At 35.4% G+C, this 26584-nt stretch overlaps 3 protein-coding genes and 1 pseudogene across 6 annotated transcripts; all 4 read left to right on the top strand.

Annotated features, from left to right (window-relative positions):
• Positions 1 to 2745: 2745 nt before the first annotated feature.
• LOC132190205 (TRAF-type zinc finger-like protein) lies at positions 2746 to 8087 on the top strand. Of its 3 annotated transcripts, none has more exons than XM_059605116.1 (6): positions 2746 to 2854; positions 2963 to 3055; positions 4346 to 4481; positions 5372 to 5509; positions 5607 to 5722; positions 7687 to 8087. In XM_059605116.1, the coding sequence occupies exons 2-6, from the start codon at positions 3012 to 3014 to the stop codon at positions 7844 to 7846; spliced, it is 594 nt and encodes a 197-aa protein (XP_059461099.1). In that variant the 5' UTR covers positions 2746 to 2854; positions 2963 to 3011; the 3' UTR covers positions 7847 to 8087. The 3 variants fall into 3 exon arrangements, with proteins under 3 accessions (XP_059461099.1, XP_059461100.1, XP_088366778.1); XM_059605117.1 differs by having other exon boundaries at positions 2746 to 2872; XM_088510652.1 differs by lacking the exon at positions 2746 to 2854 and having other exon boundaries at positions 2879 to 3055.
• A 2161-nt stretch (positions 8088 to 10248) lies between these two features.
• LOC132189270 (uncharacterized) lies at positions 10249 to 19571 on the top strand. Of its 2 annotated transcripts, XM_059603931.2 has the most exons (16): positions 10249 to 10643; positions 12261 to 12323; positions 12519 to 12640; positions 12854 to 12904; positions 14319 to 14438; positions 14521 to 14640; positions 15200 to 15341; positions 15570 to 15740; positions 15869 to 16024; positions 16130 to 16236; positions 16628 to 16718; positions 17694 to 17835; positions 18304 to 18460; positions 18660 to 18776; positions 18899 to 19025; positions 19136 to 19571. In XM_059603931.2, the coding sequence occupies exons 2-16, from the start codon at positions 12282 to 12284 to the stop codon at positions 19391 to 19393; spliced, it is 1923 nt and encodes a 640-aa protein (XP_059459914.2). In that variant the 5' UTR covers positions 10249 to 10643; positions 12261 to 12281; the 3' UTR covers positions 19394 to 19571. The 2 variants fall into 2 exon arrangements, with proteins under 2 accessions (XP_059459914.2, XP_059459915.2); XM_059603932.2 differs by lacking the exons at positions 10249 to 10643; positions 12261 to 12323; positions 12519 to 12640; positions 12854 to 12904 and adding an exon at positions 13825 to 13904.
• Positions 12914 to 14008, top strand: LOC148583912 (pentatricopeptide repeat-containing protein At5g59600-like; annotated as a pseudogene).
• Positions 19572 to 20382: 811 nt separating the features above from the next.
• Positions 20383 to 26241, top strand: LOC132189919 (uncharacterized). The gene is made up of 14 exons (XM_059604760.2): positions 20383 to 20455; positions 20742 to 20863; positions 20955 to 21005; positions 21142 to 21381; positions 22378 to 22519; positions 22731 to 22901; positions 23401 to 23565; positions 23654 to 23760; positions 23948 to 24038; positions 24309 to 24450; positions 24561 to 24717; positions 25203 to 25319; positions 25693 to 25822; positions 25909 to 26241. The coding sequence occupies exons 1-14, from the start codon at positions 20414 to 20416 to the stop codon at positions 26191 to 26193; spliced, it is 1962 nt and encodes a 653-aa protein (XP_059460743.2). The 5' UTR covers positions 20383 to 20413; the 3' UTR covers positions 26194 to 26241.
• Positions 26242 to 26584: the final 343 nt, after the last annotated feature.

The following is a 26584-nucleotide window of genomic DNA, read 5'->3' as shown; positions in this document are numbered from 1 at the left end:
TCAACACAAAACACATTATCTAGGGTTTGGGTACTGTTCATGAGAACGGCTTCCCATTGGCTGAACCCACGTGATATAAATTGAGTGGGACCAACAAGATTAGATCCTATTGGAGAATCAATCTAGGTGAAACCTTCGAGATCAAGAATCCGAAAATCAAGGGCACAGATTAATAAAATATGGTGTTCTATGTCTCCAACTCAAAAGGCGTGGACAAGTGTCAATCATCAGCCAAATGATATGAGTACTTAGACCAAGAAAAAAGAAAAAGAAAAAAGAAAGAAAGGTGGTTTCCCATTATAAGTACTTGTATTACTTAATTAGTATCCCAATAGTGGAACTGTCTATTCACTTGATCATCGTCTTTGAGCAAATATTATTAATGTGGGGTTATTTTTTCTTCTTTGTGGGTTCTTCTTGAAGCAAGTTGCTGGCTTTAGCTCTTTTTGAAAATATATTTGTGTGTTTTTGGTGGTGGTGGTGGGAGAGATAGTGGTGGGCCGTGCCGGGGAGGGTTGGTGTTGGTTGTTGCAAAGACGAGATTATGACCTTTTTGGTGGCTAGGTCCAACTACATGAGCTTTTCATGAACTAAGTTGTTGCTTTTTATGGGATAAGAAAATCTGGCCCTCATAATTGATTGTGTGCATGGATAAGTTTAACAAGGACCCCAAGATCAGCAAGAGGAAGCTAGCTTTATCAAGAATGATAATTAACTATTATTTAATCATTTTTCAAACTTCTGTTGAACCACTGTTTTGATATATATATATATAAGACAGGTTGAGTATATATTTGAGTCTTGACCCATGTTGAAAAGATATCTTAATTGCGAGTGATTAATATAGTGGATTAATGGATTAAGCTTTTTAGGTTGAGTATAGGTTCACTTAAAGACTCTTCAAAGTAGAATTAGAGGCGCCGGTAATATGTGGTATGGTGGGCGCCGGCAAGTACGAACAATGTGTAGGTATGAACATGAGTCCCTAAAGTAAGAGGCAAAGGTTTACGACACGGGCACGAATAAGAATTTCTGGAATAGGAACAAAGATGTGTGCATGCGGGCAATTCCAAATAGCCCACAAGCGATCTTGAAAAAGGCCTATAAGATTGATAAAAAGCCATTAATTACCTAATAAAGTCGTGATTAGTGTAAAAAATTTGAGTCCCATATTGTAAAAATATTATAAGTGTGAGTGATATCTTATTATGCATTCTATATTATGGGCTTACTAGAAATCTTTTCAAAAATATCAATCTCCCCAACAAGACGATGGTTTTCAAGTATGGTTACTTAATGAAAAAGTTGAAAGCGTAATGAAATGCTTATCCATTCATACTATATAATAGATTCAAAAAGTTGCACTTACTCCTTTCATTATTGCACTCCATCCTCCACCTCAATTACGCTTGAAGCTTTGATTCAACTAATAATATACATCGAAATATGCACAAAAGCATTTTTGCAAAAGCATTATTTATTTACTTACTTTGATTTTCGTTTGCAGACGTGATCAGGAACACTTTGAAGATGGTATATGCATGTGATAGTCATGAGAATGAAACTCAACTTGAATCTTGTGCATCTGGTGGCCCCTTACTTGAATCTCTGTGCATCTCATGGTTGCCGCTTAACTTGTGAAATATTGTTGTAGACCCAACGTGACAGGTCCCCCCCGCCCCGCCGTGCCCAATACTCTCGAAGCTATCACCCAATATGTCTCTTTCAGGCTCTGAAATCTGAATGAATTTGAACATGAAACTAGTTTGGTTCATCACATGATAGCTTAAAGCAATTGTCATCATTATTATTACTACACTGCTAAGCGGTGTTGGACTTCTCTCCCCAATCTACATGAAAAAAAAAAAAAAAAAAAAAAAAAAAAAAAATTGAAATAAATCACAAGGACACTACAAAAAACTTAAGAGTTTCTGAAATGAGGCCGTTTTGTTAAAATGACAATCAGGGATCATTTAAATAGTAAAACGACCCTTCCTTCTGAGAGGGGTTGTTTGAACAGTGAAATACCCCACTCAGAGGGGTCGTTTTACTGTTGAAAATGACCCCCCTCATATGAGAGGGGTCGTTTCTACAGTGAACGACCAAATTTTTCTCCGGAGAATCTCTATCTTTCCGGGTTTTTTTGGTTTTTAAAGGCTGGATTTGATCATGGACTAATGTTATACCTACAACTGGTTTACAATTTGTTGATAAATGTTAACATGTTATTGGATAGTGACATACGACGAACACGACCCTTGTCTCTTTTTTTTTTTTTTTTTTTTTTATTTATTTTTAAGTAATACTAGGACCCTTATATCATGCCTGAATATTTGGCATTTTCTCTCTCAAAGTAATGAATTCTTTGACATGAATTTGTGATGAGTTTCATATGAAAAGCGAAAGTACTAAGTAGTGCTCCGAAAACATTGAATTGTTTGCTAAACGGCAAATAGCGGATCAGCCCAAATACAATATTAGTATCAGTCAGCCCAAGGCCCAAGTGGACCACGTTTGAACGACAAAGTTCGACTAAGGTTCAACGTTAAACGGCTGATTTCAGATGTCTCATTCAGACACAAATGCCCGACCATTGTTTGCCCCAGCCCAACCTCTCATCATGCGGCCCAAGCCTGCCGCGAAGAGAGCGTGGCCCAATCGCCTCAATGGCGCGTGGGGAGCAACTCCACTTCTAATTAATCAACATGGACTCCAAACCCCCACTGAAAGTCTTTCACCTAATAAAGTCGTTGAACCAAAGCAATCAATGGCTGAGCCTCATCGTTTGGAAATATCGTAGAGCATCCAAGTGACGGAGAGAGTCCTAAATCCAAGGGCTGCTTTTTCGACTTCGGTATAACATCGTTCCTAGGTTTCATTATCCTTGTCTTTTTCGATCGCAAATTCTTTTGAAAATTTTGCGGATTTTGTTCCCGTTAAATTCATTTCTGGGTTTTGACAGAATTTTTGATCGGGAAACGACGTCGTGTGCTTTCCTTCCCTGCATCGCCATGGCAATTGCGTCAGATGAATCCTCGAGAATATGCAGCCACTGGTAGATTATTTTTGGCTCATGGACATTTATGTCTCTTATACAAATTTTAAAAGATATACGGATTATATCAATTTTGTCTTATTTTCCGTGAAATCTATGCTGGGTCTTATTGAATTTCGTCATAATTGATGTTGTGAGTTTGGTTTAGAAGTTGCTCAGACTCTAAGAGTCAATTAATCGAAATATTTCATCCGCCAAAAACGTCCAATTGGTTTCTTACTTTCTTAGTTTGGAGGGTTTTATTTGTGTGTCTCCAATTTAAATGTGGAGTTTTACGTGCCTTAATTTTGTTCTCACATCGACGATTTATGTCTTTCGGTCTTCGCCTTGCTTTTTTGTATCTATGTCTCTGGTTTGGTAATGCAAGACTGTGGTTGTTAAGTCGATAGCTAGCTCTTGTTTAAAATGAAGAATATAAGTGAAAATTTTGGAAATCGAGTGTCTTAACTGTTGTTATAATATTCATGTTCTTAATGAATTTTTATCACTGCGTGCTTGCTCATTTTTGCAAACTTCACTCAAAGAAAATGCAATGTTTCCTATGCTGATTTTTCTTGGGTCGCGCTAGCTTCAAAGCTTTTTTTTTTTTTTCCTCGATAGCTGGAAGTTTCCTAGAACTTCGGCTGTGCTGAGTAAGACCCTTGTGGCACCCCTTTTGTCTGTTAAGTTTCAAATGTTTGAATTCACAGCATTCGAGTTCATAGACTCTGGATTGGGTTCAATTCCATCATAATTTTTATGCGATGGGCAACTGGGCTGTGAGTAGGGCACTTGATGTCACTTCAGATTTATCACTTTTATTCTACTAAGCGAAATCTATGTGTGGTGGGGATGATCTATCAAGCTATACTCACAGATCAAACTCCCTTTGTTTTTTTTTTGTTTTGTTTTGTTTTTTTTTTTTTTTTTTTTTTTTTCTTTTGGTAGGTAATATTTTTCCTGAAATGTATATTTCTTTTAGTTAGACTGAACATCTTAACTGAGTTCATATTTCAATCTTTCGTGGTGAGCAGGGTATCACTACATCATAATTCATTGAATCACTATTCTTTTTTACCATAAATTTTAACTAGATTCTTAATTGAAGCTCATGAGTGACATGCTTGAGCAATGAATTCTGTCACTTGAATGTGAACTATGTTGTCCACTGTGACTAGATCAGTTTAGTTATTCCCGAATGTCTTAAGATAAAATATCGTAATATCCACACTTTGTTGTTTACTTCTCAAAGCAAGTCCTAATGTCTATGTTGCTGCTATTCTATTTAGTAATATCATTTTATGTTTCCAGTGACAGAGCTATCCCTTCTTCAAATATTGATTTGCATTATGCTCATTGCTCTCGCAATCTAGAAAGATGTAAAATTTGTGGTGATATGGTTCCCAAAAAATATTCAGACGAACACTTCTTAAGCACCCATGCTCCGGTATGTGACTTTATTCAAGAAGCTTCTTTAACCTTTCCATGAATGTGCTGGCAGGTGTTTTTTCGTGTTCTGTACTGATGAAAGAGTTATCTAAACATGGCGTGAAGGCTCTTTTCAATCCTTTGAGCATGATATTTCTCTGAAAAGAAAGAAAAAAACTGAATTATGTCTACTTATGATTGTGATATGTGGTTGGTGATGCAACCCTGTGGTTGTACTTTTTTTGTATAGGTCGGTATCTTACTTGATAGATCAGACTTTTGTTTAAGGAAGCCTTAGATGAAACAATGAATGGTTATACTGATGCCTTGGACATAAGGTGGAATAGAGCCAATTGGTTAGATCTTATGACTGTTTGGTTATATCTTATTGAGCTGCTGTAGGTTATTAATTTAATATCTTAAATTGATTTTTGGCTTCGTTCTTGTTGATTGACTTATTAAAACATATCATGATCAAGAAGGAAACAATGATATGCCTATTCCCTCTTTTATCTGATAGCAGGTTGGTACTTTGATTGATGGACAGTTAAAACAAAATTTTCTAGTTAGAATGATTATGTTCACTTTATTTACTAGGTCTGTTTCCTTCTGAAATGTATATTCGATCTATCTTTTGGCTGTATGATGTTTAAGCTCAAGCTTCTTTCGAACTTGCATCTGTTATCAGAACAAAGAATAAAGAAACATATCACATGTGTGCAGTTTATTGTGATAGAGGTTCTTCAGATTTAAAAAGACCGAAACAAGTCCTTAATGATTATTGATTGGGAAGAAAAGATTGGTGAAGCCAACCTGATTTGTTTGGTTAGGTTTTTTCTTTAATGAGTATGGATGTGTAATGCATTTGTATATGATTGCCATGTTATTGACATATATGTGCCAGAGCAGGTATCCTGTTCACTCTGCAGTGAGACAATGGAACGTGAAGTTTTACCAATCCACAAAGGTGAAAACTGCCCACAGAGGATTGTCACCTGTGAGTTCTGTGAGTTTCCATTGCCTGCAATTGATCTAGCAGAGCATCAGGTACTAACTGCCTATTATTTTTACATTGAATGTTATCATCCGGTGGTAAGCTTCAGCACCAATTTGAATATAACATCTCTGTGCTTGGTACTTCTAGGAAGTATGTGGAAATCGTACAGAGCTTTGTATTCTATGCAACAGATACATTAGGCTGCGAGAAAGATATAACCATGAAAGTAGGTGCACTGGCATCTTAGATAATGCTGTGCCCAGGTAAATATACTATCAGTATGTTCATCTTTTATATTGAGGATTTTTTTTTTTCTGAGTTCCTATTGAGAATTTCTATTTCCAAGGATGTTACATTACTCAGGAAACCTTAATATCACATTTATGGAAGATGTTCGATATAAAATATCTTGAAATATATGCTTTTCAATCTCATTAAAGGATATGAATGCTTGAACCTTAAGGCATTGTATGGGATTTAAAATTAAAAAGGTACACTGAACCTTTAAGTGCTTTTCAATTTCAATAGCAGGATGCATAAACCTTAGTTTCTCTGGATTTGAATTAAGAAAGATAATTGAATTTAAATCCTGGTATGTGTTTTCCTTGAATTGAAAGAAACACATTTGGTTCTGATCAAAATTTTCTTTACTTCTGTTTTTTCTCTTGGATTATATAGAACTGTGTTTAGAGTAGGTGGGCAAAGATTCTTAGTCTAATGGTCTATATTTCTTTGCTTTTGATCAAATTCCGTGTGATTTATATCTGCACTATTATGTTGTATGGTGCATTATGTTGTGTTGAAAGAGTTATTAAAAGTGTTTCATAATTAAATCTTCCATAAGAAGCATTTTTCTATACCTTAGAGGACAGTTAAACAAAAAAAACTCACATATTCACAAGATAGCTATTTAATTAGAGAGAATAAGGGATGACTTTTTGGGCATGCCTTTTTTTCATTTTGTTTTCTGTTAAAAAAAAAAATGTAAGAAAGAGAAAGAACCTTGGATGTTTGACTGTTCTTTGATCTTCTTGTGCATGAATATGACTGTTTTCTATTCAACCACTTTTCCAACTAAGAAGTTGGCTGCATGAATCTTTCTCGTCAGTCAGCTCTACGAAGAGCCATATCATTTACTAGAGGTCTTACGTGCTGCTGCCCAATTAATTTTGACATTTTCAAGTTACTTTTTTTCTTTTTCTTTTTTTTCTTTTTTTTTTCTTTTTTCTGAAATAGACCAATAAAGGTAAATAAAGGGAAAGCAACGTTAATTTATATGTCTCGCTCTTAGGATTTGTATTCTTGCGTTGGATAAGTAATAGCTGGATTTCGTAGCTTCTAGATCACAGTTGGCTGTCAATGTAAGTCTATGAAAGTAATGTGCAAGTCTATAATGGTTGTGCTACATGATATGGACATTGAATATTGAACCATATATGCGTAATTTTATGTGACATGTAATATTCACCTTGTGTGAATGAGTTATTGTCATATATTTTCTTTTCTTTTAATTTTAAATGTCACTCTGAATGATCCACCTTTTAGGAAATTTCTCATGGACACAATGACTATAGATAACTGCTGCTATTGTCATGTGCTAACCATGAGCTTTCCTTCATTCTGTAAGATAAGCACGGTAGATTTAGCACATACTAGATCAATTGGTGAGGGCATGCATGGGTTGACAATTGTAGTTCCACATGCAATTGCATTAGCTGCTTGCACTATTTAACATGTTTTATTGGTATTCGTATAGAATAAAGATCAGAATTTCACCAGTGTGTTCATCATTATTTCTTTAGCATTTTTGGCTGGAAGTGTATTGGTGGTGGATCCCCAAAAATTCTCAGGCTTATGGCTAGATAGATGTATATTGAGCATGTTATATTTTTCTTTTTCATTTAGTATTATGATCCAAAATCTTTGAATGTGGCTTCAACATTTATTCCAACTCCTGTTTGACTCTTGGTTTACTTTAGGGGAGTGGTTCTCAAAGCTATGCACTTGGTCACTTACATCTGTTTGATCACAAATATTTGGAAAATTGCACTTTCCCATGTACCTTGCTTAGTTAATCTCTGCTTTATTGGAAAAGCTATTCCTGGTTCACAACTTAAGGACTTCTGCATTATGTTTTCAGCATTGCTCTTTAGAATACTGGAAATATTTTAGCATCTTGAATTTTCCAATTATCATGGGGAGTAATTCTTATGGAATTCATCTGAAGGGATGTGAGGGAAGCTGAAAGAGACCAAGGTGCTCAAAGAAGGCCGCCACAGGACTTTTCGCGGAAACGACTTCTATTCACGATAGCAATAACAGGCATTGCCGTTCTACTAGGGTCTCTTTTCTTCCAGAGAAAGACGGAGAGCAGTCAAGTGCATTAGCAGCAGCAGCAGCAGAGAGGATACACATTTGAGTTATGTAAATCTCCGTGAGAGCTACCTGTTCCATGTGTCTGTACCTGAAACCATCCGGGAGCATACTGTAATAACTGCTTTAAGCTCATAGGGATTGTGATTATATACTGACAGGTTATGCAATACTGGTCTACTTATTTTTTTACTTCTTTTTCACAATTTGGTTGAGATAAATATAGGCTACATGCATGAAAACTGAAATTCTTAATTCTGCAATTCTATTTGGGGCTGACATTTACAACTGCAGCGATCCTTTAAGCTCTTGTTGATATGTTAAAGTAGGATTGTGTATTTGTGTTGGGTTAGAGTGTGTTTGAGATTATGTTTGAGAAATAGAGTTTTAAAGTTAAAAGGCACTTTTTGACAAAAGTTTCATTTTTAAGTTTTTGTCAAAAGTGCGATTTGACTATTTTTAAAGTAAAAAAGTCCAAAAAAAAAAAAAAAAAAAACTTTTTACCAAACATGTTAGCTTTTGTTTGGTACAACTTTTTAGTACAAAAGTACATTTTAAGCTCTCTAACACAATTTCAAATAGGCTTTAGCATCAAATTTTTCTTTCTTAGATGTAATCTAGTGAGGCCCGTCTTGTTGGTCCACCAAGATGAGCTGCCCTTTTTGTTCTTGCATTGCATGTGGGCTGCCTTTCCTTGGGCCCAAAAGGAGTATCCCTCAACATTTGTTAAGCTTTACAAAAAGAAATTTCTCATTTCAAAAACAAAAACAGACTTTTTATCAAAACATTTACCAAAGGATTCACTTTTCAAAATACAAAATACAAATATTTTTCAAAAGATTAAACATAAAATACTTTTCAAAAGGAAAAAATTGTGATTTTTATTGTTACGCTAGAGAATGCACTTAAAAGCGTGTGAGAATGAGTGAAGAATTTCTCTAACTTAATAGGTTTTAAGAAGACATTTCTCACTTTCTTATAGGAATGCTTAAAGAAGAACAAAGGAAAAAAAGAAAAAAAGTGTTTATTTGTGTAGGGGTAGAGTGACTTTAAAAAATATTAATAAAAAAAATATTGAGATGGCCGCACGGCCACCTCCAACTGAAGAAAAGGTTGGCCGCATGACCACACAAAGAACAAGAGGTAGCCATGCAGTCTCCCCACTAGAGTAGAAGTTGTACAATCATTGTTTTAACGACAAAAGTGACCGTGTACAATCACCCCTTATTCTCCATCGAGAGTGGCCACATAACCACCCCTTCTCCTTTGGGGGCGGCAATGCAACCTATTTTCTATTTTTTCTTATTTTAAAAAAAAATATGTGATTTTGACATGCATTTTTAATAAAAATATATATTGCATAAGAAAATCACAAGCACATTGAACACATGTACGTTTAATAAACTAAATTATAGAAAATGCATTGAATCATATTTAGCCAAAAAAAAAAAAACTTTTTCGGATGTTTTTTTATTAATTTACGTAAGAAAAGTTGAGAAAAAAATAAATGAAAATATTTCAAAATAAAAGAGTTAAGAATTTCCCTTATAAATATGGATCCGGATCCTCTCCAGTCCAAAATGGACCGGGGAGTATCAGAAATTATAGGACCACAAATGGGACACACATCCCCACTAATTAAAAATAATAATAAAATATTATTTAGAATTTTAAAAAATAATGATAAACAAATAATCATCTGGCCATAAGGGGGTGGTCGGGCACCCCATTTTTGTTATAAAGGTGGCTTCGGCCGTTTTAGACCGGCCGGTTTATGGTGGTTGAAGCCACCCCTAGGGCTCTTAGGGGTGGTTGACCAATCTGGGCGGCCGAAGCCACCCCATGGCCCTTGGGGGTGGTTCGGCCACCTCCAAGGGCCAAATAAAAAAAAAAAAATGTAAGGTTTGCCTTGGTGGTGGCCGGCCACCCCCTATGGCCAAGATAGAGTGGTGATATCAAATAGAAATGGAGATGGAAACATCCTTGTTGGATGGGGCGCCCAATTTCTTCAATTTGGGCCTTTACATTTTGGTGAGCATATGAACTTAATTGGGCTGAAGCTTGGGCCATTGTTTTTGTTTTGTGTTTTTTTTTTTTTTTTTTTACATGTCCATACAAAGGAAGGGGGAATGGAGATTCAAACTAATGAAGGCGTGATCTACAACATATTGAGTGACCCCTTCGAGACAAGCTTGTACCATTGTTAAATCATTTTTGTAGGACATATCCATGTTAGGTGGCCCCCATTATTATTTTTAAAAAAATTTAAATAATATTTTATTATTATTTGTATTTAGTGGGACAAATGTCTCATTTGTTCTCCTAAAATTTTTTAGAAGAAATTTTCCATTTTGGAGTTAAGAGGATCTGGATCTTATTTTTCATTCAATTGACTGATCTCAATTTGAATAGTAGCCTAAATTACTGTACCAGATTTATCTCCACGTACAAATTATCCACTAAAATATCAACCCTTTCTTCTCGAACATGGAACCATACACAGAAACATTAACATCGCCGATCCTGTGCAAGGAAATCGTGGGACACTAATAATCCGGTAGTTGAACCCAATAAATACTTTTAACTTTAATCCCTATTCCTTCCTTCTTTCTACACGGTATAAAAGATCATACTGAGTAGGTAACGTCAAAAACCCAAAAATTTCTCCTCCTCCGCGGCGACGACCGGTAGCCTTTTAAGCGGTGGAAATATCAACGATTTCTCAATCGGTGAAAGGAAGAGGAAGAGGAAGAGGGACGCCGATGTAATTTCGCAAACGTGATCACTCTAATCTACAAAAATAATTTCGAGGTTAGTTAGTGTGATTTTTTTTTTTTTATTATTAAAAAATTGCTTTATTTATTTATGAATTTTTTGTTGTTGAAAAATTTGTTTAATTCGTCTTTGTGTTGACCTTATCAAAATAAAATTATAAATCCCTTCCCTTCGTACTACAGAAATTTTATAAAAATTATAAATAATAAAAAAATTAAAAAAATAAAAAAGGAAAAATTGATTTGAATGGGGTGGTCGGCCAGAGGGGGACCACCCGGATGGTACTGAAGTGGTTCTTTGCCACTCCGTAGCCCTGTATTTTGGAGGGTTTATTTTTGTTTTTAGTTTGGAAAGAAAAAAAAAAAAAAGAAGCATAAAGATAATAATAAAAAAATGGATAATAACTTTTTTGGTTTTTTTTTTTCCTTAGGTTTTAAAACCAGGCAAATATGTTATCCCACCTATGAGAAAAAAGACAAAATTAATATCTCTATTAGTTTTTCTTGGTCTCAGTTAATGGAATTCCATGTGTCACTCGTATAATACATCACGTGTTCAAAAAATTAAAATAATAATAATAATAAAAAAAACTAAACTTATTAAAAAAAAAAAAAAAAGTGAAAATTTTATGGGGTTGCCGGCCACCCCCATTTTGGCCTTGGGGTTGGCCCCTTGGAGGTGGTTTGGCCACCCCCAAAGGGCCAAAAAGGGGTGGCTCCTGCGGCCCCTTTGGGGGTGGCCAAGGGCCTTACCCCCAGACTGGCCTTGGGATGGCTGCCAAAATGGGGCCACACCATAAAATTTTTATTTTATTTTTTTAGGTTTAGATTTTTTTAATTTTTAGGACACGTGTCGCGATATTAATGGAGATGATGTGGAATTCCGTTGATTGGGATTGACGGAAACTAATGGTAGTATTAATTTTGTCTTTTCCCATAGGTGAGGTACCAAATTTATCTGGTTTTAAAACCTAGGGGAAAAAAATAAAAATGTTAAAGCCGAAGTCCTAAAAAAGTTATTAACAAAAAAAAAAAAAAAAACAAAAACAAAATGTTTCTTGTCTTTTTAAGAATATGTTTTTTGTCATTTTTCTTGTTCAGTCTTTTGGTCCCTCGTCCTTTTTTTTTTTTTTTTTTTTCAGCCAATTGGTTGTCTTTAATAATTAATTCATGAAAGAGACCATATACGTATGTTTCCATGATTCAGTGACATTTGCTGTATAGAATAAATATCATGCATATTAAAATAAAAGGAATTGCTGTCAGATCAACCATAATCAATTCAATCGCTGGCTAAGTTTAATGATTATTGTGATATAATAATAATAGTCCCTTTTCAATCACACGTGACAAAGACAATTAGCTACCGCATTTCTCTCCATTAAGCTGCAACGTTGCTTGGTTTTTCTTCGTTGTTAACTAAATTTGATCTTTAATTCTGGTTGTAGAGAACACCCATATGCGCAGCTCAATTCAGGCTCATTGTGAAAATTATTGAAAGAGGCTTATCATTCATTTATTTCTCACGTTTTTTTTCCCCACGATTTCGTTATCTGTGGTTCGGCATCTCCAGCAAGCAACTTTCTTTATTTAGTGTATGATATAACTGTTTTTTATATACATTGAGATTTTCATTGTGCTCAACAATTTCCAGAAGGCAACAAGGAGCTTCACCATGTCGGCTCCACGGGTGCATTTGCATATTCAAGATCATTATGTAAGTCAGGTTTCATATTTTTGATATTTTCTTGTGGCATTTACAATGTTTGAAATCATATGCTCGGATAGATATTGAGGATAGCGCAAGGACTTTAGATTTTCGGGGCCAAACAATATATTATAGGAATTAATAAATTTTGGGTTAAGATTGTATGTTTCTTGTTCTAGTTTTTAACTTCCATGCTACGTGCAGGTGGTGATGGATAATGGCATAGTGCAAGTCACATTATCAAACCCAGGTGGAATTGTTACTGGAATACGATATAATGGCTACGACAATTTGCTTGAAGTTCTTAATAAGGAATCTAACAGAGGGTACATGGTTTTACAATTGCTTTAGTTTTTTCTTTCCCTTTGTCTACAAATTAATGGTTTTCTTAGTTGGCGTACAACAACATGACAAAGATTTGCATTTGTTTTTTTTTTATTGGCTTGACCTGACTTGATGGATGTCTATAAAACTAGAAGGCATTTTCTTTGACTTAGTTTTTGAAATATGACAATTTTTTTTTCCAATTGAATATGTAGGTATTGGGACCTTGTCTGGAGTGCACCAGGAAGCAAGGGAATATTTGATGTGTATGCCACTCCTCACTTTCTCTCCCTCAGTAACCACAATGTAACTTATAAAATATTTGATGTGTATATCCAGTGATCAAACTGTGTCCACTCTGATTTAGGTGTATGATTATTATCAGAGTCAAAAGTATAGTATCATGGAGATCAAAGGCAGAGCCACGGGGGTCAAGAGGGGGCAAATGACCCCCTGGCCCGCCTAGAAATTTAGGGGCAAACGTTTCCAGCAATACTTCTATGTTCAAACTTGAAAACCAGACCTTCCTGCTCACAAACAGTGGAAGGCTTTGCTTCATGTCAGCTTCTACTGCTGCTGCAGTGGCAGATGCTACCATGAACCCTTATTTTCATCAACAAATTTCCACAAATCCATATAGCCAGATAGAACCGCCACCAGGATCTCTTTTTTCTCAAAAATTGGAGCCCAAAGTTTGCATCTTTTGGCTGCTAAAGTGTAGAAACATATTTCAGATTAGACAAGTCCATGCCCAAGTGACTGTGAATGGGATGCTCCAAAAACTCATTGTTGCTAACAAACTCCCTTGCATGTATGCACAGCATATGGCTCTGGGTGATGCTTACACATTATTTGGTAGGATGAGAAAAAGAGACCCGGTTAGTTATAGTGTAATGGTTGGTGGGTTTGAAGGTTGGTGATTATATGAACTTTTTTGGGACATTTAGGGCGATTATTCAATGTGGTGTGTGGCAGGAAAATTATAAAATGCCTTTTGTGATAAGGGCGTGAGAATATAGTGGACCTCCAAATCGGTAGACTGATTCATGAAATTGCTTTAAATATGATTTGGAGTTGGATCATTTTGTTTGTGCTGCGCTTGTGGACATGTATGCAAATTGTAGGGCAATTCATGCTCAGCGATTGTTTGTTAAAATGCAAAAGAGGGACCTTGTGGCGTGGAAGAGGATGATTGGCATGTATGCTGACTGTGGTGTGGCAATGCAAATAAGTTGCTGGTTTTGTTTGATCAGATGAGAGAGGAAGGCATTGTCCTAGATAAAGTTGCCATGGTGACCGTTGTTTACTTGTTTATTCTTGTTCAAAATTGGGGACCATTCATAAGGCTATACTTCTTCATGATTATATAGGTAGGAATAAGTTTTCCTTGATGTCATCTTGGGCATTGCAATGATTCATATGTATGCGAAGTGTGGGAATGTTGATTATCGGAGGGATATCTTTGATAGAATGCAAACATATTTAGAAGTTGGTAATAAATTTTTGTTCAACTCTATCTCTTGCCCTCCGTGAACCATATTGTAGCTCCACCACCACATGGAGTGAATCTCAAACAACCACCCCCTCCCCTCCCCTCTCCCAATTTTATACTATCTCTATCAGGTAGTTTCAATGCTATTCTTAGGCCAATTTGTGAATCATGAACTTGTTACCATGCAGGATTAGCGGTACAATTTTTAGGGTTATAGTGGAAAACGAGGACCAGGTTGAGCTTTCATTTACAAGAATGTGGGATCCCACACTGGAGGGCAAGTTTGTTCCCCTGAATATAGACAAAAGGTCATTGCTCAAATTATGAATGCTATTTATTTCTATGAGATTCTTCTATACAAGTATGCTTATCATGTCTATTCTCTTCCAGGTTTATAATGCTTCGTGGTTCCTCAGGGTTTTATTCTTATGCCATTTATGAGCACTTGAAGGATTGGCCCGATTTTGACATTGGTGAAACCAGGATCACTTTCAAGCTCAGAAAAGACAAGTATTCATGTTATATTACATCTTCTTTTGTATGTCATATAAAATTGTCTGTCATATATTATTTCAAAGACATAATATCAACTTGCAACATGAAAACCCAGTCCTTTGGCCTATACGATGAAATTGTTTAAGAATGTTTACAACAGAAGTGGGGTCTTCTTGAACCTTAATTTTTTTGATTCTGTTGATTGACTGAACTATATTGTGAGCTTCATTGAAAATCCATATGACAAGCACTCAAAATCCTGTTTTAGAAATTATGTATTCATCCTCCTTAACTCTAGTTTGGTAATAATTTTATAGTTCTAAGAAACATCAAGAAAATCCTATTGGCAAATTTTCGGATTACTAGATACTGGTGACGATGTAACTATAAATTCTGCAAAATATGAAAAATTGAAATTGCATGTAAGCTGATGACACAATTAGTTGATCTTGTATTGCCAATCTTTTCTCAACAGAAATGTACCAAAAGCATGTAGAGGTGACCATATCAGGCAATAGGCAACTTTTCTCATTTGCGAGATTAATGATTAACTATTTAACAATGGGGTATTTAGGTTTCGCTACATGGCCATAGCAGATGATAGGCAAAGATACATGCCTCAGCCTGATGACCGGTGCTCAGGAAAATGCCAAATCCTGGCCTACCCTGAAGCTGTCCTTCTCGTCAATCCCACAATGCCAGATCACAAGGGAGAGGTATTCTTTCATTCTGATCTTTTCTTTTATTCTTTTTTAATTATTATTTGTTATTTATTATTTTTAGGGTGATTATTTCGTTTATTTACTGGAAGAGACCTAGCATTCCTTGGGTCCTGAGATTTCTCAAGTGTACTTGGCAAAGTTTGAGTGCCTTGTGGCTCCTAAGCATATAGTTAGGTGTATATGAGAGCATACTGTGTTTTGATATGATTTCTTGATGTGCAGGTGGATGACAAATACCAGTACTCCTGTGACAACAAAGATATTAAGGTACATGGGTGGATATCTAGTATCCCACATGTCGGATTTTGGCAAATCACACCTAGCGATGAGTTCCGATCTGGTGGGCCCCTCAAACAAAGTCTAACATCACATGTTGGCCCCACCACCCTTGCGGTAATGGTTGATGGTCATTATAAACACTTTGCCATATGGGTGGCTTGCTTATGTTAAATGTTAATATAAATTTTTGTGTTGGGTTTCATTACAGTCTATAATTAGACTCTATAAATTGGCATGACCAGATGTTTCTTAGTGCTCATTATGCCGGACAAGACCTGGTGCCGAAATTCAGAGCTGGTGAGCCATGGAAGAAGGTTTTTGGCCCAGTATTTATCTATCTTAATTCTGCATCTATTGGAGATGATCCGTTTTGGCTATGGGAGGATGCTAAAATACAGGTCCGACTTAGAAAACCTGCATCCTCTTCTGGTGGTAAATTAATAGTATTATTTATTGGACTGTGATCTTTTGGTGGAGAAAGACTGATACAAATTAATATTCAGATGACAAACGAAGTCCAAAGCTGGCCTTATAGTTTTCCAGCTTCTGAGGATTTCCAAAAGGCTGATCAACGTGGTAATGTTAATGGTAGACTACTTGTCTCAGATAGGTAGGCTTGCAATACAACTTAGCATTATCATTAGACTAGTTGTTCAGGTTTCTCATTGTACAAGTGCTTATTATATTTATTCTATTGTTATTCTCCTGGTTGATCTTCTAGCATTCATGTATGTCACATGCTTGTGGTTTAATTTTGATATAATAATCTGCTTACTTCTCGGATATTTGTAGCATTTTTCAGGATTAAACGTAAAATATCGAGGTCTTAATAAATAATTGTTTTCTTAAGTGAATGTAGTATTTTCATCAAGTGACGTGTTATAATGCCCCAGTACAAGTCAGTTTGGAGTATTGAAATAAAAGATGCTTCACAACTTTTCTTTTGTATTTCTCTGAGCATGGATAAATTTCATAGAAGTTTTTGCAATTATAATGTCTAGGTATACTTGCAAAGATTATATACCAGCAAATGGTGCTTATGTTGGCTTGGCCCCACCAGGAGACAATGGATCATGGCAAAGAGAATGCAAGGTGATTTTTCAAACCTTTCTTTTCAAATGTCTTTGTGGGCTACCTGACAAGTTGACTGAATCTTTGTCATATGGCTCCAAACATGTTATCCTTTCTTTTTTCATTAATTTTTCAGAATATAGATCGTCTTACTGTTTGTTAATATAGGTCAGTATCAGATGCTTATGAAAAATGACAATGCTAGTGTCATGTAAATGTAATATTGACCAGCTATATAATTTACTGTTCTTTTAAAGGATGCGCATAAAGCCTACACATCACATTGTTACTTATGTTGAATATGAACAAAATAACCTCTTAAGAGCATTTATGTTACCACTCTGAAAGATTTAAATGTTTTGTTGTAGTTCATTGATTTTGATTAATTTCCAAGAGAATGGAGAACACCAATTACTGTGACAGTGGTGCTGAAGTGCAAACTTTGAAATGTCACATCAATTATTTATTTATTTATTTATTTTTTGGCCTGAAAGCTAATAGATTCAGATAAATATGGAACTTTATACTCTGCCTCGCACCTGTATAATATATAACCGAGAATATTGGTAGATGTAAGATTTCTTATTTTCTCCAGGCCTTTGTTATTTTGGGGCAACAAAAATGGTGCATAACAGAAAACAGGTGAAAGTCAATAGTGCTCCGGCATCAGTAAAATTATACTCCTAAAAGGATACTATGGTACTGATTTGTAGCTTTCTCTCATGTTTCATAAATTAAGTACTCCTTAATATGAACGGAAAAACGATAATTAAAATGCACGATCACTTGAATGCTCAGCAACATCTCAAAGAGATCACTACTGCTAGTTAGCGTGCTTTCAGGATACATCCTTTACATAATCCTTTATAGTGAAATTGTTTTGACATAATTAAACTAGATGGCAATGACATAATTCTAGCTATATGCCTCAATGAAGTCTGTCATTGAACACAACCATAGACATCCTTACCAGTATTTATTTTTGTTTGATATTAGGACTATCAATTTTGGGTGAGAGCAGATGAGGGAGGCTATTTTTCCATCACCAATATTCGTACCGGTGACTATAACCTCTACGCGTGGGTCCCTGGCTTTATAGGAGATTACCGATGCGATATTGCCATTACCATAACCTCAGGTATTACTTCACTTCTATGAATATTTAGATTTGGACTGTAAATGTTGAGGTGCAACCGTACCGTTCTATTCACGTGGACAGCTCTTAGAACATGTTTTTCGTTGTGCGATTTCAAATGCCATAAAAAGCTTTGGCTTTCCTTACTAGATACCAATTGGTTTTCAAATGAGATGGTTAAAGGCTTGATCCAACAAATGGTATCAGAGTCAGGGTCATGGGTTTGAGTCGTGAGAATGTCACGTTGAGGGAGGGATTGTTGAAATTCATCAATGCCGCTCTCTTCACGTGGACGGCTCTTATAACATTCCTTGCAAGTTGCGATTTTGAATACTATAAAAGGCTTTGGCTTTTCCCACTAGATGCCAATTAGTTTTTAGATGAAATGGTTAAAGGCCTGGTCTAGCAATATAGAATCTATAGTTTCAACAATTTCTTTTTCTTATGTAGTTTCAATAACTTGATATGCAGGTTCTTATATTGAAATGGGTGATCTTGTATATGAACCTCCTAGAGATGGACCCACATTGTGGGAAATAGGCATCCCTGATCGTTCTGCTGCAGAGTTCTTTGTTCCCGATCCCCATCCAAAGTACATTAATAAACTTTATGTCAATCATCCTGACAGGTTAGCTCACTTTTTATTAAGGAGTCAGTTGTGTGCTATCCTAAAATTAGGGGAAGAGCGATATGGAAACCGCTCCCAAAATACCCTAAATACAATTTCTTTGCATTATCACATTAATGCTGCTGAATAAGCTTACATTTAAAGTGGTTACTTTTATCATTTTATGTGTGCAATATTGATCATATTCTTTGTTTGGCAGGTTTAGGCATTACGGATTGTGGGGTAGGTACGCAGAACTATATCCTGATACAGACTTAGTGTACACTGTCGGTGTTAGCGATTATAGTAAAGATTGGTTCTTTGCTCAGGTTCCCAGGTGTGATTCTTTTAGCATTGATTTCATTCGGCCGCTTAGATTTGGTTAATGGTTGTTCCCATTAACCTATTAGGCCCTATGCCTTAATGAATTCTCAGCAGTCGAGCTCTCTTGCATTGCAGGAAGAAAGAAGATGACACACATCAAGGAACAACTTGGCAAATCAAGTTCAAACTTAATAATGTCGATCGGAGAAATGCGTACAAACTGCGAGTGGCTATTGCATCTGCAACTCTGGCTGAAATGCAGGTATGATATGTCCAGTTAGACAAATTTACTGAATTCTAATAACCCAGAGAGAGAAAGAGAGATTCCGCTACTTACAACAAACCGAACTCCAATGGATTATTTTTTTGAAGGTGCGGATTAATGATCCGAATGCAAAGCGACCTCTATTTACAAGTGGATTAATAGGGAGGGACAATTCAATTGCCAGACATGGAATTCGTGGGCTCTACTGGCTATACAACGTGAATGTACCAGGTGCTCAGCTTGTTGAAGGAGATAATACTATCTATTTGACACAACCAAGAAGCACCAGCCCCTTCCAGGGAATTATGTACGACTATATTCGTTTAGAAGGCCCGCCATCTTCTAATGTCAAAGATGAACTTTGAGTTCATCTTTCTAGAAAATGCACATCTTCAAATGCTGATTTGTATTTTGAAAAATAAGTGCTTATTGTATATATAGTAGCATTTGTACATCTTCAAAAAAAAACTCGGCAGAGAATGATATGTGTATGATAATGCTTATAGCCCTTTGTTTGAAAAAGGAAATAGTTGATTTGCTGTTGTGCTCGTGTTAATGATTTCTCCAGCAAACAAATATACAGGGACAAAAGAGGTAACTACACTAGAGGGGTTTAAATCAGTGATGGGAACTAGGAAAATGATCGAGCTGCCAATGTCCACCTCCATCTCCATACACATTTGTCGTTTATGGAACAAAAAAAAAAGGCTGCAAAATAAAGTTTCCTTAAAAGTATAAATTGTTTAGGAATTATCAAACTTAGATGGCACTCTAACGTTGTAAGGTCTGAATTGAAACAGCGGCCCGCCCAACGCTTTCGGTTGCTTTTCAAATGTAAAGGCTCTTCGATCCACTTGCAAGTCCATATATATCGTGGTAACTAATTTTTGTAGGGGTTTCATCTAAGCCATGCCGTGGGCCTTCAATTAATATAGTTTTATCAAAACACACACACACACACACACACACACACACATATATATATATATATATATCATGCATTCTACATGAATGATGATTGTGGTTTGGCTGCTTCACATAACGACTCTTGCACGCTTTAATCAAATACTGCACCAGACAGTGGGGTGCCGACTAAGTAAAGAGATTAAGAAAAAGAGAAAGAAAAAGAGTGAAAAAAAAGAATGCTTTCTCTCTCGTTCAAGGAAACCGAGCCAAACATGTTTTATAAGCCTTCGAAATTCCCTACTTTTCTCTGCAGATATCGGAAAGGTAAGAAGAAATAAACAGAATTTTCTTCAAAATTAATATCGTAATGGGTTTTTCTTTTTCTTTTGTTGATGCCATTCCATATATTTTTCAGAAAACATATATAGAGCTTCTTCTCACACAAGATCCAAGTTCCAGGGGCTTGCACGAGGATCACAATGTCACCATTGGGGGTGCATTTACATGTTGAAGATCGTCATGTAAATCCTATTTTCTTTTTCTTTTAATTTTCCCCTTTATATCATTTGCTTCCATCCAGGATAAATATCGTAATATATTGCTAATATATATATATATATATATATATGTTTGTCACTTTAATTTTCTTTTCTTTTTTATGAAGAATAAAGTTTTCTTGGGATAGAAAAATTCTCAAACCTAATATATTAAAAACACGTGTATTAAAAATGCATGCAAACCGGATATAACGTTAAGTTTTAGGCTTCAAGTTGATGTAAGATCTTTAAAGTTAAGTTTGATGGGCAGGTGGTAATGGACAATGGCATTCTACAAGTGACTTTATCGAATCCAGAGGGAATTGTTACAGGAATTCGATACGGTGCCGTTGACAACTTGCTTGAAGTTAATAACGACGAATCTAATAGAGGGTAACTTTTGAAAACTGTTTTTCTTTTAATTGATTCATTTGCACCATGAAATGAGCCTATTTTATATCCAAATGGAATGTACGTATAATAGGTACTGGGACCTTGTTTGGAACACACCAGGAACTACTGGTATATTTGATGTGTATGTCCTGCCTTCTCTCTCTAATTTTTTTTTATTTGCTTTAATATTATGTTAAATCATCATTTATTTTAAAATTTTAAATTAATAAAAAAAATTAATATTTTAACGTAGCCAAATATACCTACCATCCATGCAGAATCAAAGGAACAAGTTTAAAGGTTATAGTTGAAAATGAAGAACAGGTTGAGCTCTCTTTCACAAGAAGCTGGGATCCTTCGATGGAGGGCAAGGTTGTCCCATTAAATATTGACAAAAGGTTTATATTGCTCCGTGGTTCGTCTGGATTTTACTCTTACGCTATTTACGAGCACCTCCAGGACTGGCCTGCATTCAACCTCGGTGAAACCAGGATTGCCTTCAAGCTCAGAAAAGACAAGTAAACTAATTCCTTTTCCCGTTTCTATTTTTTTTTTTTTTTTTGTCGCATTGCCCTTTTTTTTTCGTATAGTTGACCACACCACGTACAGTAGTCTAGTCAAGAAGATATTCTAAGACAACGAACAAATAAGGGTAACTCTCCTTTTCCCTTTTCTGTTGTTGTTTTTGCTGCAACGGACTTTTTACAGAGTTTCTTTGCACTTTGTGCGGCCTTGGAATAGGCCCAACTTGCTTATGGTCCTTCTGGTTTCATTCGCAATCACTATTGCCTGCTGTTTGATCCTTTTGAACTGGATCCAGACTTTATTACTGTATTTGTACCGCATTTACCATTTGGCCTTTATTGTTGGGGTGCCCTCCCCTTTTGTGTTTGTTTTAATCATGTAACCCCCTTCCCTTGCTTGCTTAGAGTAAAAAGAAAAAAGAAAAAAAACAGGAGGTAACTCCCCTGAGATACGAGTGAAGAACACTATATATAATGCCTAAACTAGTGAAATATCATATGTTTGAGGGAGAACTCAATAAAAAGGAGAATACGGACGGTGAGTCACCCTTGTATGTACTTTGTCTTAGCGAGTATTCTTGACTGGACTATTGACGTGCGGTCAACTGTACAAACACCTTCCTTATTATTATTAATTTTTCAAGGAATTGGCTTTGACCATCCCAGATAAGGCCAAGTTAATTTCTTTAGGTTTTGAAAGTATACTATAAATGCATCTAGATTATCAAGAATGGACAAAGTTTCTTCTAAAGGAAATTCTTTCAATTTAACCTATTGAATTGACATATATTCTTAGAGTATGTGATTCTCGTCTGCATTTTATATCATTGTTTGTAAGATTCATATACTGTAAAAATATATATCAATTTAATAGACTGAGTTAATTAGAAATTTTTTCTCAAATCTCGTTTGGGAATTTTTTTTTTTTTTTTTTTCAGTGGTCCATTTCCTTTTAAATCAGGAATGAAACTAATTGAAGTTTGTGGATAGGTTTCACTATATGGCTATGGCGGACAACAGGCAAAGATACATGCCCCTCCCGGATGACAGATTGCCTACAAGAGGCCAAGCCCTGGCCTACCCAGAGGCAGTCCTACTTGTGAACCCAGTGGAGCCAGAGTTAAAAGGAGAGGTATACTTGGGGTTAATTATATAAATTAATTTTTGTTTTCATTGGTCTGAAACTATAACATTTAATCATATGGTACATATATGAAACATACTAGCTTTGTCCATGCGATTGGTTATTATTTGGTCCATTTTTAGTTTCGGTCATTGCAAGGACTATAGAATTTTTTTTTTTTTTTTTTTTTTTTTTTTTTGATTTGGTTATTGATTTATAGGTGGATGACAAGTACCAATACTCGAATGACAACCAAAACATTCGGGTACACGGGTGGATCTCTACCGACCCACCCGTCGGATTCTGGCAAATCACACCTAGCAACGAGTTCCGATCCGGTGGTCCCTGCAAACAGAACCTAACATCACATGTGGGCCCCACCACCCTTGCTGTAAGTAAAACATTTTTCTTCTTTTTTTTTTTTGTTTTTTTTAGTAATGCTAGAAATTACATTTTTTTTTTTTTAATCCCACAATGCTAATGTAACCATTCCAACCAATCCTTTAATTTTTTGTTAACAAGGGTTGATCCAAGAATTATTTAGGATTGACACACCATTATTGTGGGATAAAAATATAATTTCTGGCATTTCTCTACTTCTTTTTCATTAGGCTGTATATATAGTAATTTAAAAGATTTTGCAACTTGCATGCAAAATAGTAATGTACCACAATTTAGTACAATGTCTAGGACCATGATTTGGCTTAGCCAAAAAATAAAATAACAAAGTCTATGATTATTGTCAGAATATTATGAGAATATTATCCTAAGGCTACTATATATCGATATCTATTTTAGTTTTATACAAAATTATACGTTATTTCCTTAATATTTTTACAATTATGATTGCTGATTTTTGGGTAAATCTTGAATTAAAATAATGTAATCAGATGTTCCTTAGTGCACATTATTCCGGAGACGATCTGGTCCCGAAATTCGGAGCTGGTGAGCAATGGAAAAAAGTTTTCGGCCCGGTTTTTATGTACGTTAATTCTGTATATGATGGAGAGTCAGAAGACCCACTAGTTCAGCTTTGGGAGGATGCCAAAATACAGGTTAATTTACCTCGAAATAATTCTGTTGCATTTCTTATATATATAGTGACAATTTATATGAAGAATAGCTAATAAAATTGATCATTAGATGCTGATTGAAGTCCAAAGCTGGCCCTATAGCTTCCCTGCGTCGGAGGATTTTCCCAAGTCAGACCAACGGGGTAACGTTAGTGGTAGGCTTCTAGTCCGAGACAGGTGGGCATTTATACACTTAATGGCAAATTTTCGTTTAAATTGAATTTTTATTTTTTTTTTCCTAATTCAGTCTATTAAATTGGCATCGGAGAGTAGTGATAGACCGGCGCCCCCTCCAGCCAGGGCCCACCAAAAAAAAAAATTGTTAACAAAATATTTTGTAAACTAGTACTATGTGCATGTGTAGGTATGTTAGCGATGACTATATATCCGCAAATGGTGCTTATGTTGGCTTGGCGCCTCCTGGAGACGTTGGATCATGGCAAAGAGAATGCAAGGTGGCCGGCTGCTTTATTTTTTTTCAATTATTTTTTTTCACTTTTTTCTATATATATATATATTTTTTCACAATTTAAGTTACTTTATAAATGTTTCTATTCTCATACAATTTAATTTAATTTTTTTTATATATAAATAAGATTTTAATTCAGGATAATCATGGGCGGAACTAGGCATTAAGCCCACCAATCTTCTTTAAATTCACGTTCGTACACCACTAAACATATCCTTATATATTGATTATAATTTTGCAATAAACTTCACATTAGGACTACCAATTTTGGAGCAAAGCAGAGGAGGATGGGTATTTTTCCATTAATGATATACGTACTGGGGATTATAATCTTTATGCATGGATCCCAGGTTTTATCGGGGACTACAAATATGATGTTATTATTAGCATAACCGAAGGTATTTTTTCATTAATTTTTACTATCTTCCTTAATTTATTCTTATAAAAATTTTTAAGGTATAATTTATTAAAATCTCAAGATTTATGGTTTAAGTGACATGGATTGTAGGTTATGATATTGAAGTTGGTGATCTTGTTTATGAGCCTCCAAGAGATGGCCCCACGCTGTGGGAAATAGGCATTCCTGATCGTTCAGCCGCAGAGTTTTATGTCCCTGATCCAAATCCAAAGTATATCAATAAACTCTTCGTCAATCATCCTGACAGGTTACCCATTTTCTTTTTTCTTTTTTTCTTTTTTAGATGAATGAGATTTTATTTTAGAAAAATGTTAAAGTACGTACAACTAATTTTATTATATACCCTTACAAATTGACATGATGCTTATCACGTCAGCCATTAAATTAACATTGCAATCTATGTGGCACCTAGCCACTTCAATTTCCATTCCAGGGTAGTCGACCGATGTGAGTACAAAGGCAAAAAATGTAGGAAACCAGTTAAGGCGAAATGGATAGAGGCGCTGTTGTGAAAGATAGTGTTAGGGTTGCGGGGCAGCATCTAATGTGCTCCATAACCAACAAATCTAGCAAATTTATATTAATAACCAACCCTCGAAAACATTTGGAAATTAGTTTTTTCCAATATATAAAAGTACACTAATTCTTCAAAATTATTCCAAGATAATCTAATAGCCCTGCTGCTCGTGATCATGGTCAATAGCATAATTTGACTTGATTTGTAATGGGCAGGTTTAGGCAGTATGGCTTGTGGGAAAGATACGCAGAACTGTATCCTGATAACGACTTGGTTTACACAGTTGGCGTTAGCGACTACACTAAAGATTGGTTTTATGCTCAAGTTACCAGGTCTTCTTCTTTCCATTTTCTTTTTATTAGTTAGTAATTAAAAAAAAAGAAAATCGTTTTTTTTTTAATTGCATAAATGCATCATCAAAATTTTCCTCTAGTGTGGATTATATTTGTTTTTATAAATATGATCATTTGCATTGTAAACATGTCAAGTAATAAGATCACAATGCAATATTTAGGACAATTTTCAGTGGTGGGCGTAAGCGTTTAACCTGAATTACCCCAAAATCTGCTTTCTCTTTACAATTTTATATTTTATTATAAATTTCTACAAACCTAACTATATATATTTATCACAAACCAGGAAATCTTTTTTCTCCCACTCAAATATCCCTGACATATTTTTTGTACGAGGTTTTTTGCATGACAGGAAGAAAAAAGACAGTAATACATATCAAGGAACAACATGGCAAATCAAATTTAAGCTGGACAATGTGGATAGTAATGCTACTTATAAACTGCGAGTGGCAATTGCATCTGCCACTCTTTCTGAATTGCAGGTATATTTAAATCTTCATTAGTGATTATTAATTAATTCAAATTATCTAATAATCTGATTTTACATAAATTAATTGTATTTTTGAAGGTTCGGGTCAACGACCCAAAAGCAAATCCTCCCCTATTTTCAAGCGGATCGATAGGGAGGGATAACTCCATTGCCAGACATGGAATCCACGGGCTCTATTGGCTTTTCAACGTGAACGTGCCTGGCGCTCGTCTTGTCGAAGGGGATAATATCGTCTTTTTGACACAACCAAGAAGCTCAAGCCCTTTCCAAGGGATTATGTATGATTATCTCCGTTTAGAAGGTCCACCATCTTCTGGTTCCCAACTTCCCACAAAGAAAACACAAATTAATTACAATGTTTAATTAGATATTTGATGCGTTATGTTATAGATGTTGTTATCCTATTTCAAATTTGTCACTGAAATGAAGAAATTCAGAACCATGACGAGGTTGTTTTGTGCAACTACAATTGTTCGAATTAACCTAATGTTTTTGTAACTTTAAAAGCTTTGCATAAAAATCCAATAATTTTAAAAGTTACTAATTTTGGAAGGACATAAAAAAAAAACGTGTGGTGACTTGTAATTCATAGTAATTATAAGGGATTTGTTCAAGGGCTCCTACAAAAGTATGATGCTATTCGATCACCATATAATCATAAGCCATTTAGAACATTCAGACCAACTACATACATATCATGAATTTCGTATTCAAATCCTTTACTTAATTAGTTATGTAATCTTTACGTTTGAAA

The sequence above is a fragment of the Corylus avellana genome, chromosome 9 (genome assembly GCF_965113065.1).
Source record: "Corylus avellana chromosome 9, dhCorAvel1.hap1.2, whole genome shotgun sequence".
NCBI classification, from domain to species: Eukaryota; Viridiplantae; Streptophyta; class Magnoliopsida; order Fagales; family Betulaceae; genus Corylus; species Corylus avellana.
This window is presented reverse-complemented; position numbering and strand designations above follow the sequence as displayed.

What these genes read in the sequence shown, in the direction of transcription:
- LOC132190205 (XM_059605116.1), top strand. Translation starts at nt 3,012, where the DNA reads ATGGCAATTGCGTCAGATGAATCCTCGAGAATATGCAGCCACTG. An exon ending in TCTTAAGCACCCATGCTCCG is followed by an intron (nt 4,482 to 5,371) that starts GTATGTGACTTT and finishes GTGCCAGAGCAG; the next exon opens with GTATCCTGTTCACTCTGCAG. An exon ending in TTAGATAATGCTGTGCCCAG is followed by an intron (nt 5,723 to 7,686) that starts GTAAATATACTA and finishes ATTCATCTGAAG; the next exon opens with GGATGTGAGGGAAGCTGAAA.
- LOC132189919 (XM_059604760.2), top strand. Translation starts at nt 20,414, where the DNA reads ATGTCACCATTGGGGGTGCATTTACATGTTGAAGATCGTCAT. An exon ending in ACTACTGGTATATTTGATGT is followed by an intron (nt 21,006 to 21,141) that starts GTATGTCCTGCC and finishes CCATCCATGCAG; the next exon opens with AATCAAAGGAACAAGTTTAA. An exon ending in CATGGCAAAGAGAATGCAAG is followed by an intron (nt 24,039 to 24,308) that starts GTGGCCGGCTGC and finishes ACTTCACATTAG; the next exon opens with GACTACCAATTTTGGAGCAA.
- LOC132189270 (XM_059603931.2), top strand. Translation starts at nt 12,282, where the DNA reads ATGTCGGCTCCACGGGTGCATTTGCATATTCAAGATCATTAT. An exon ending in TGCATATTCAAGATCATTAT is followed by an intron (nt 12,324 to 12,518) that starts GTAAGTCAGGTT and finishes TGCTACGTGCAG; the next exon opens with GTGGTGATGGATAATGGCAT. An exon ending in AGCAAGGGAATATTTGATGT is followed by an intron (nt 12,905 to 14,318) that starts GTATGCCACTCC and finishes GTTACCATGCAG; the next exon opens with GATTAGCGGTACAATTTTTA.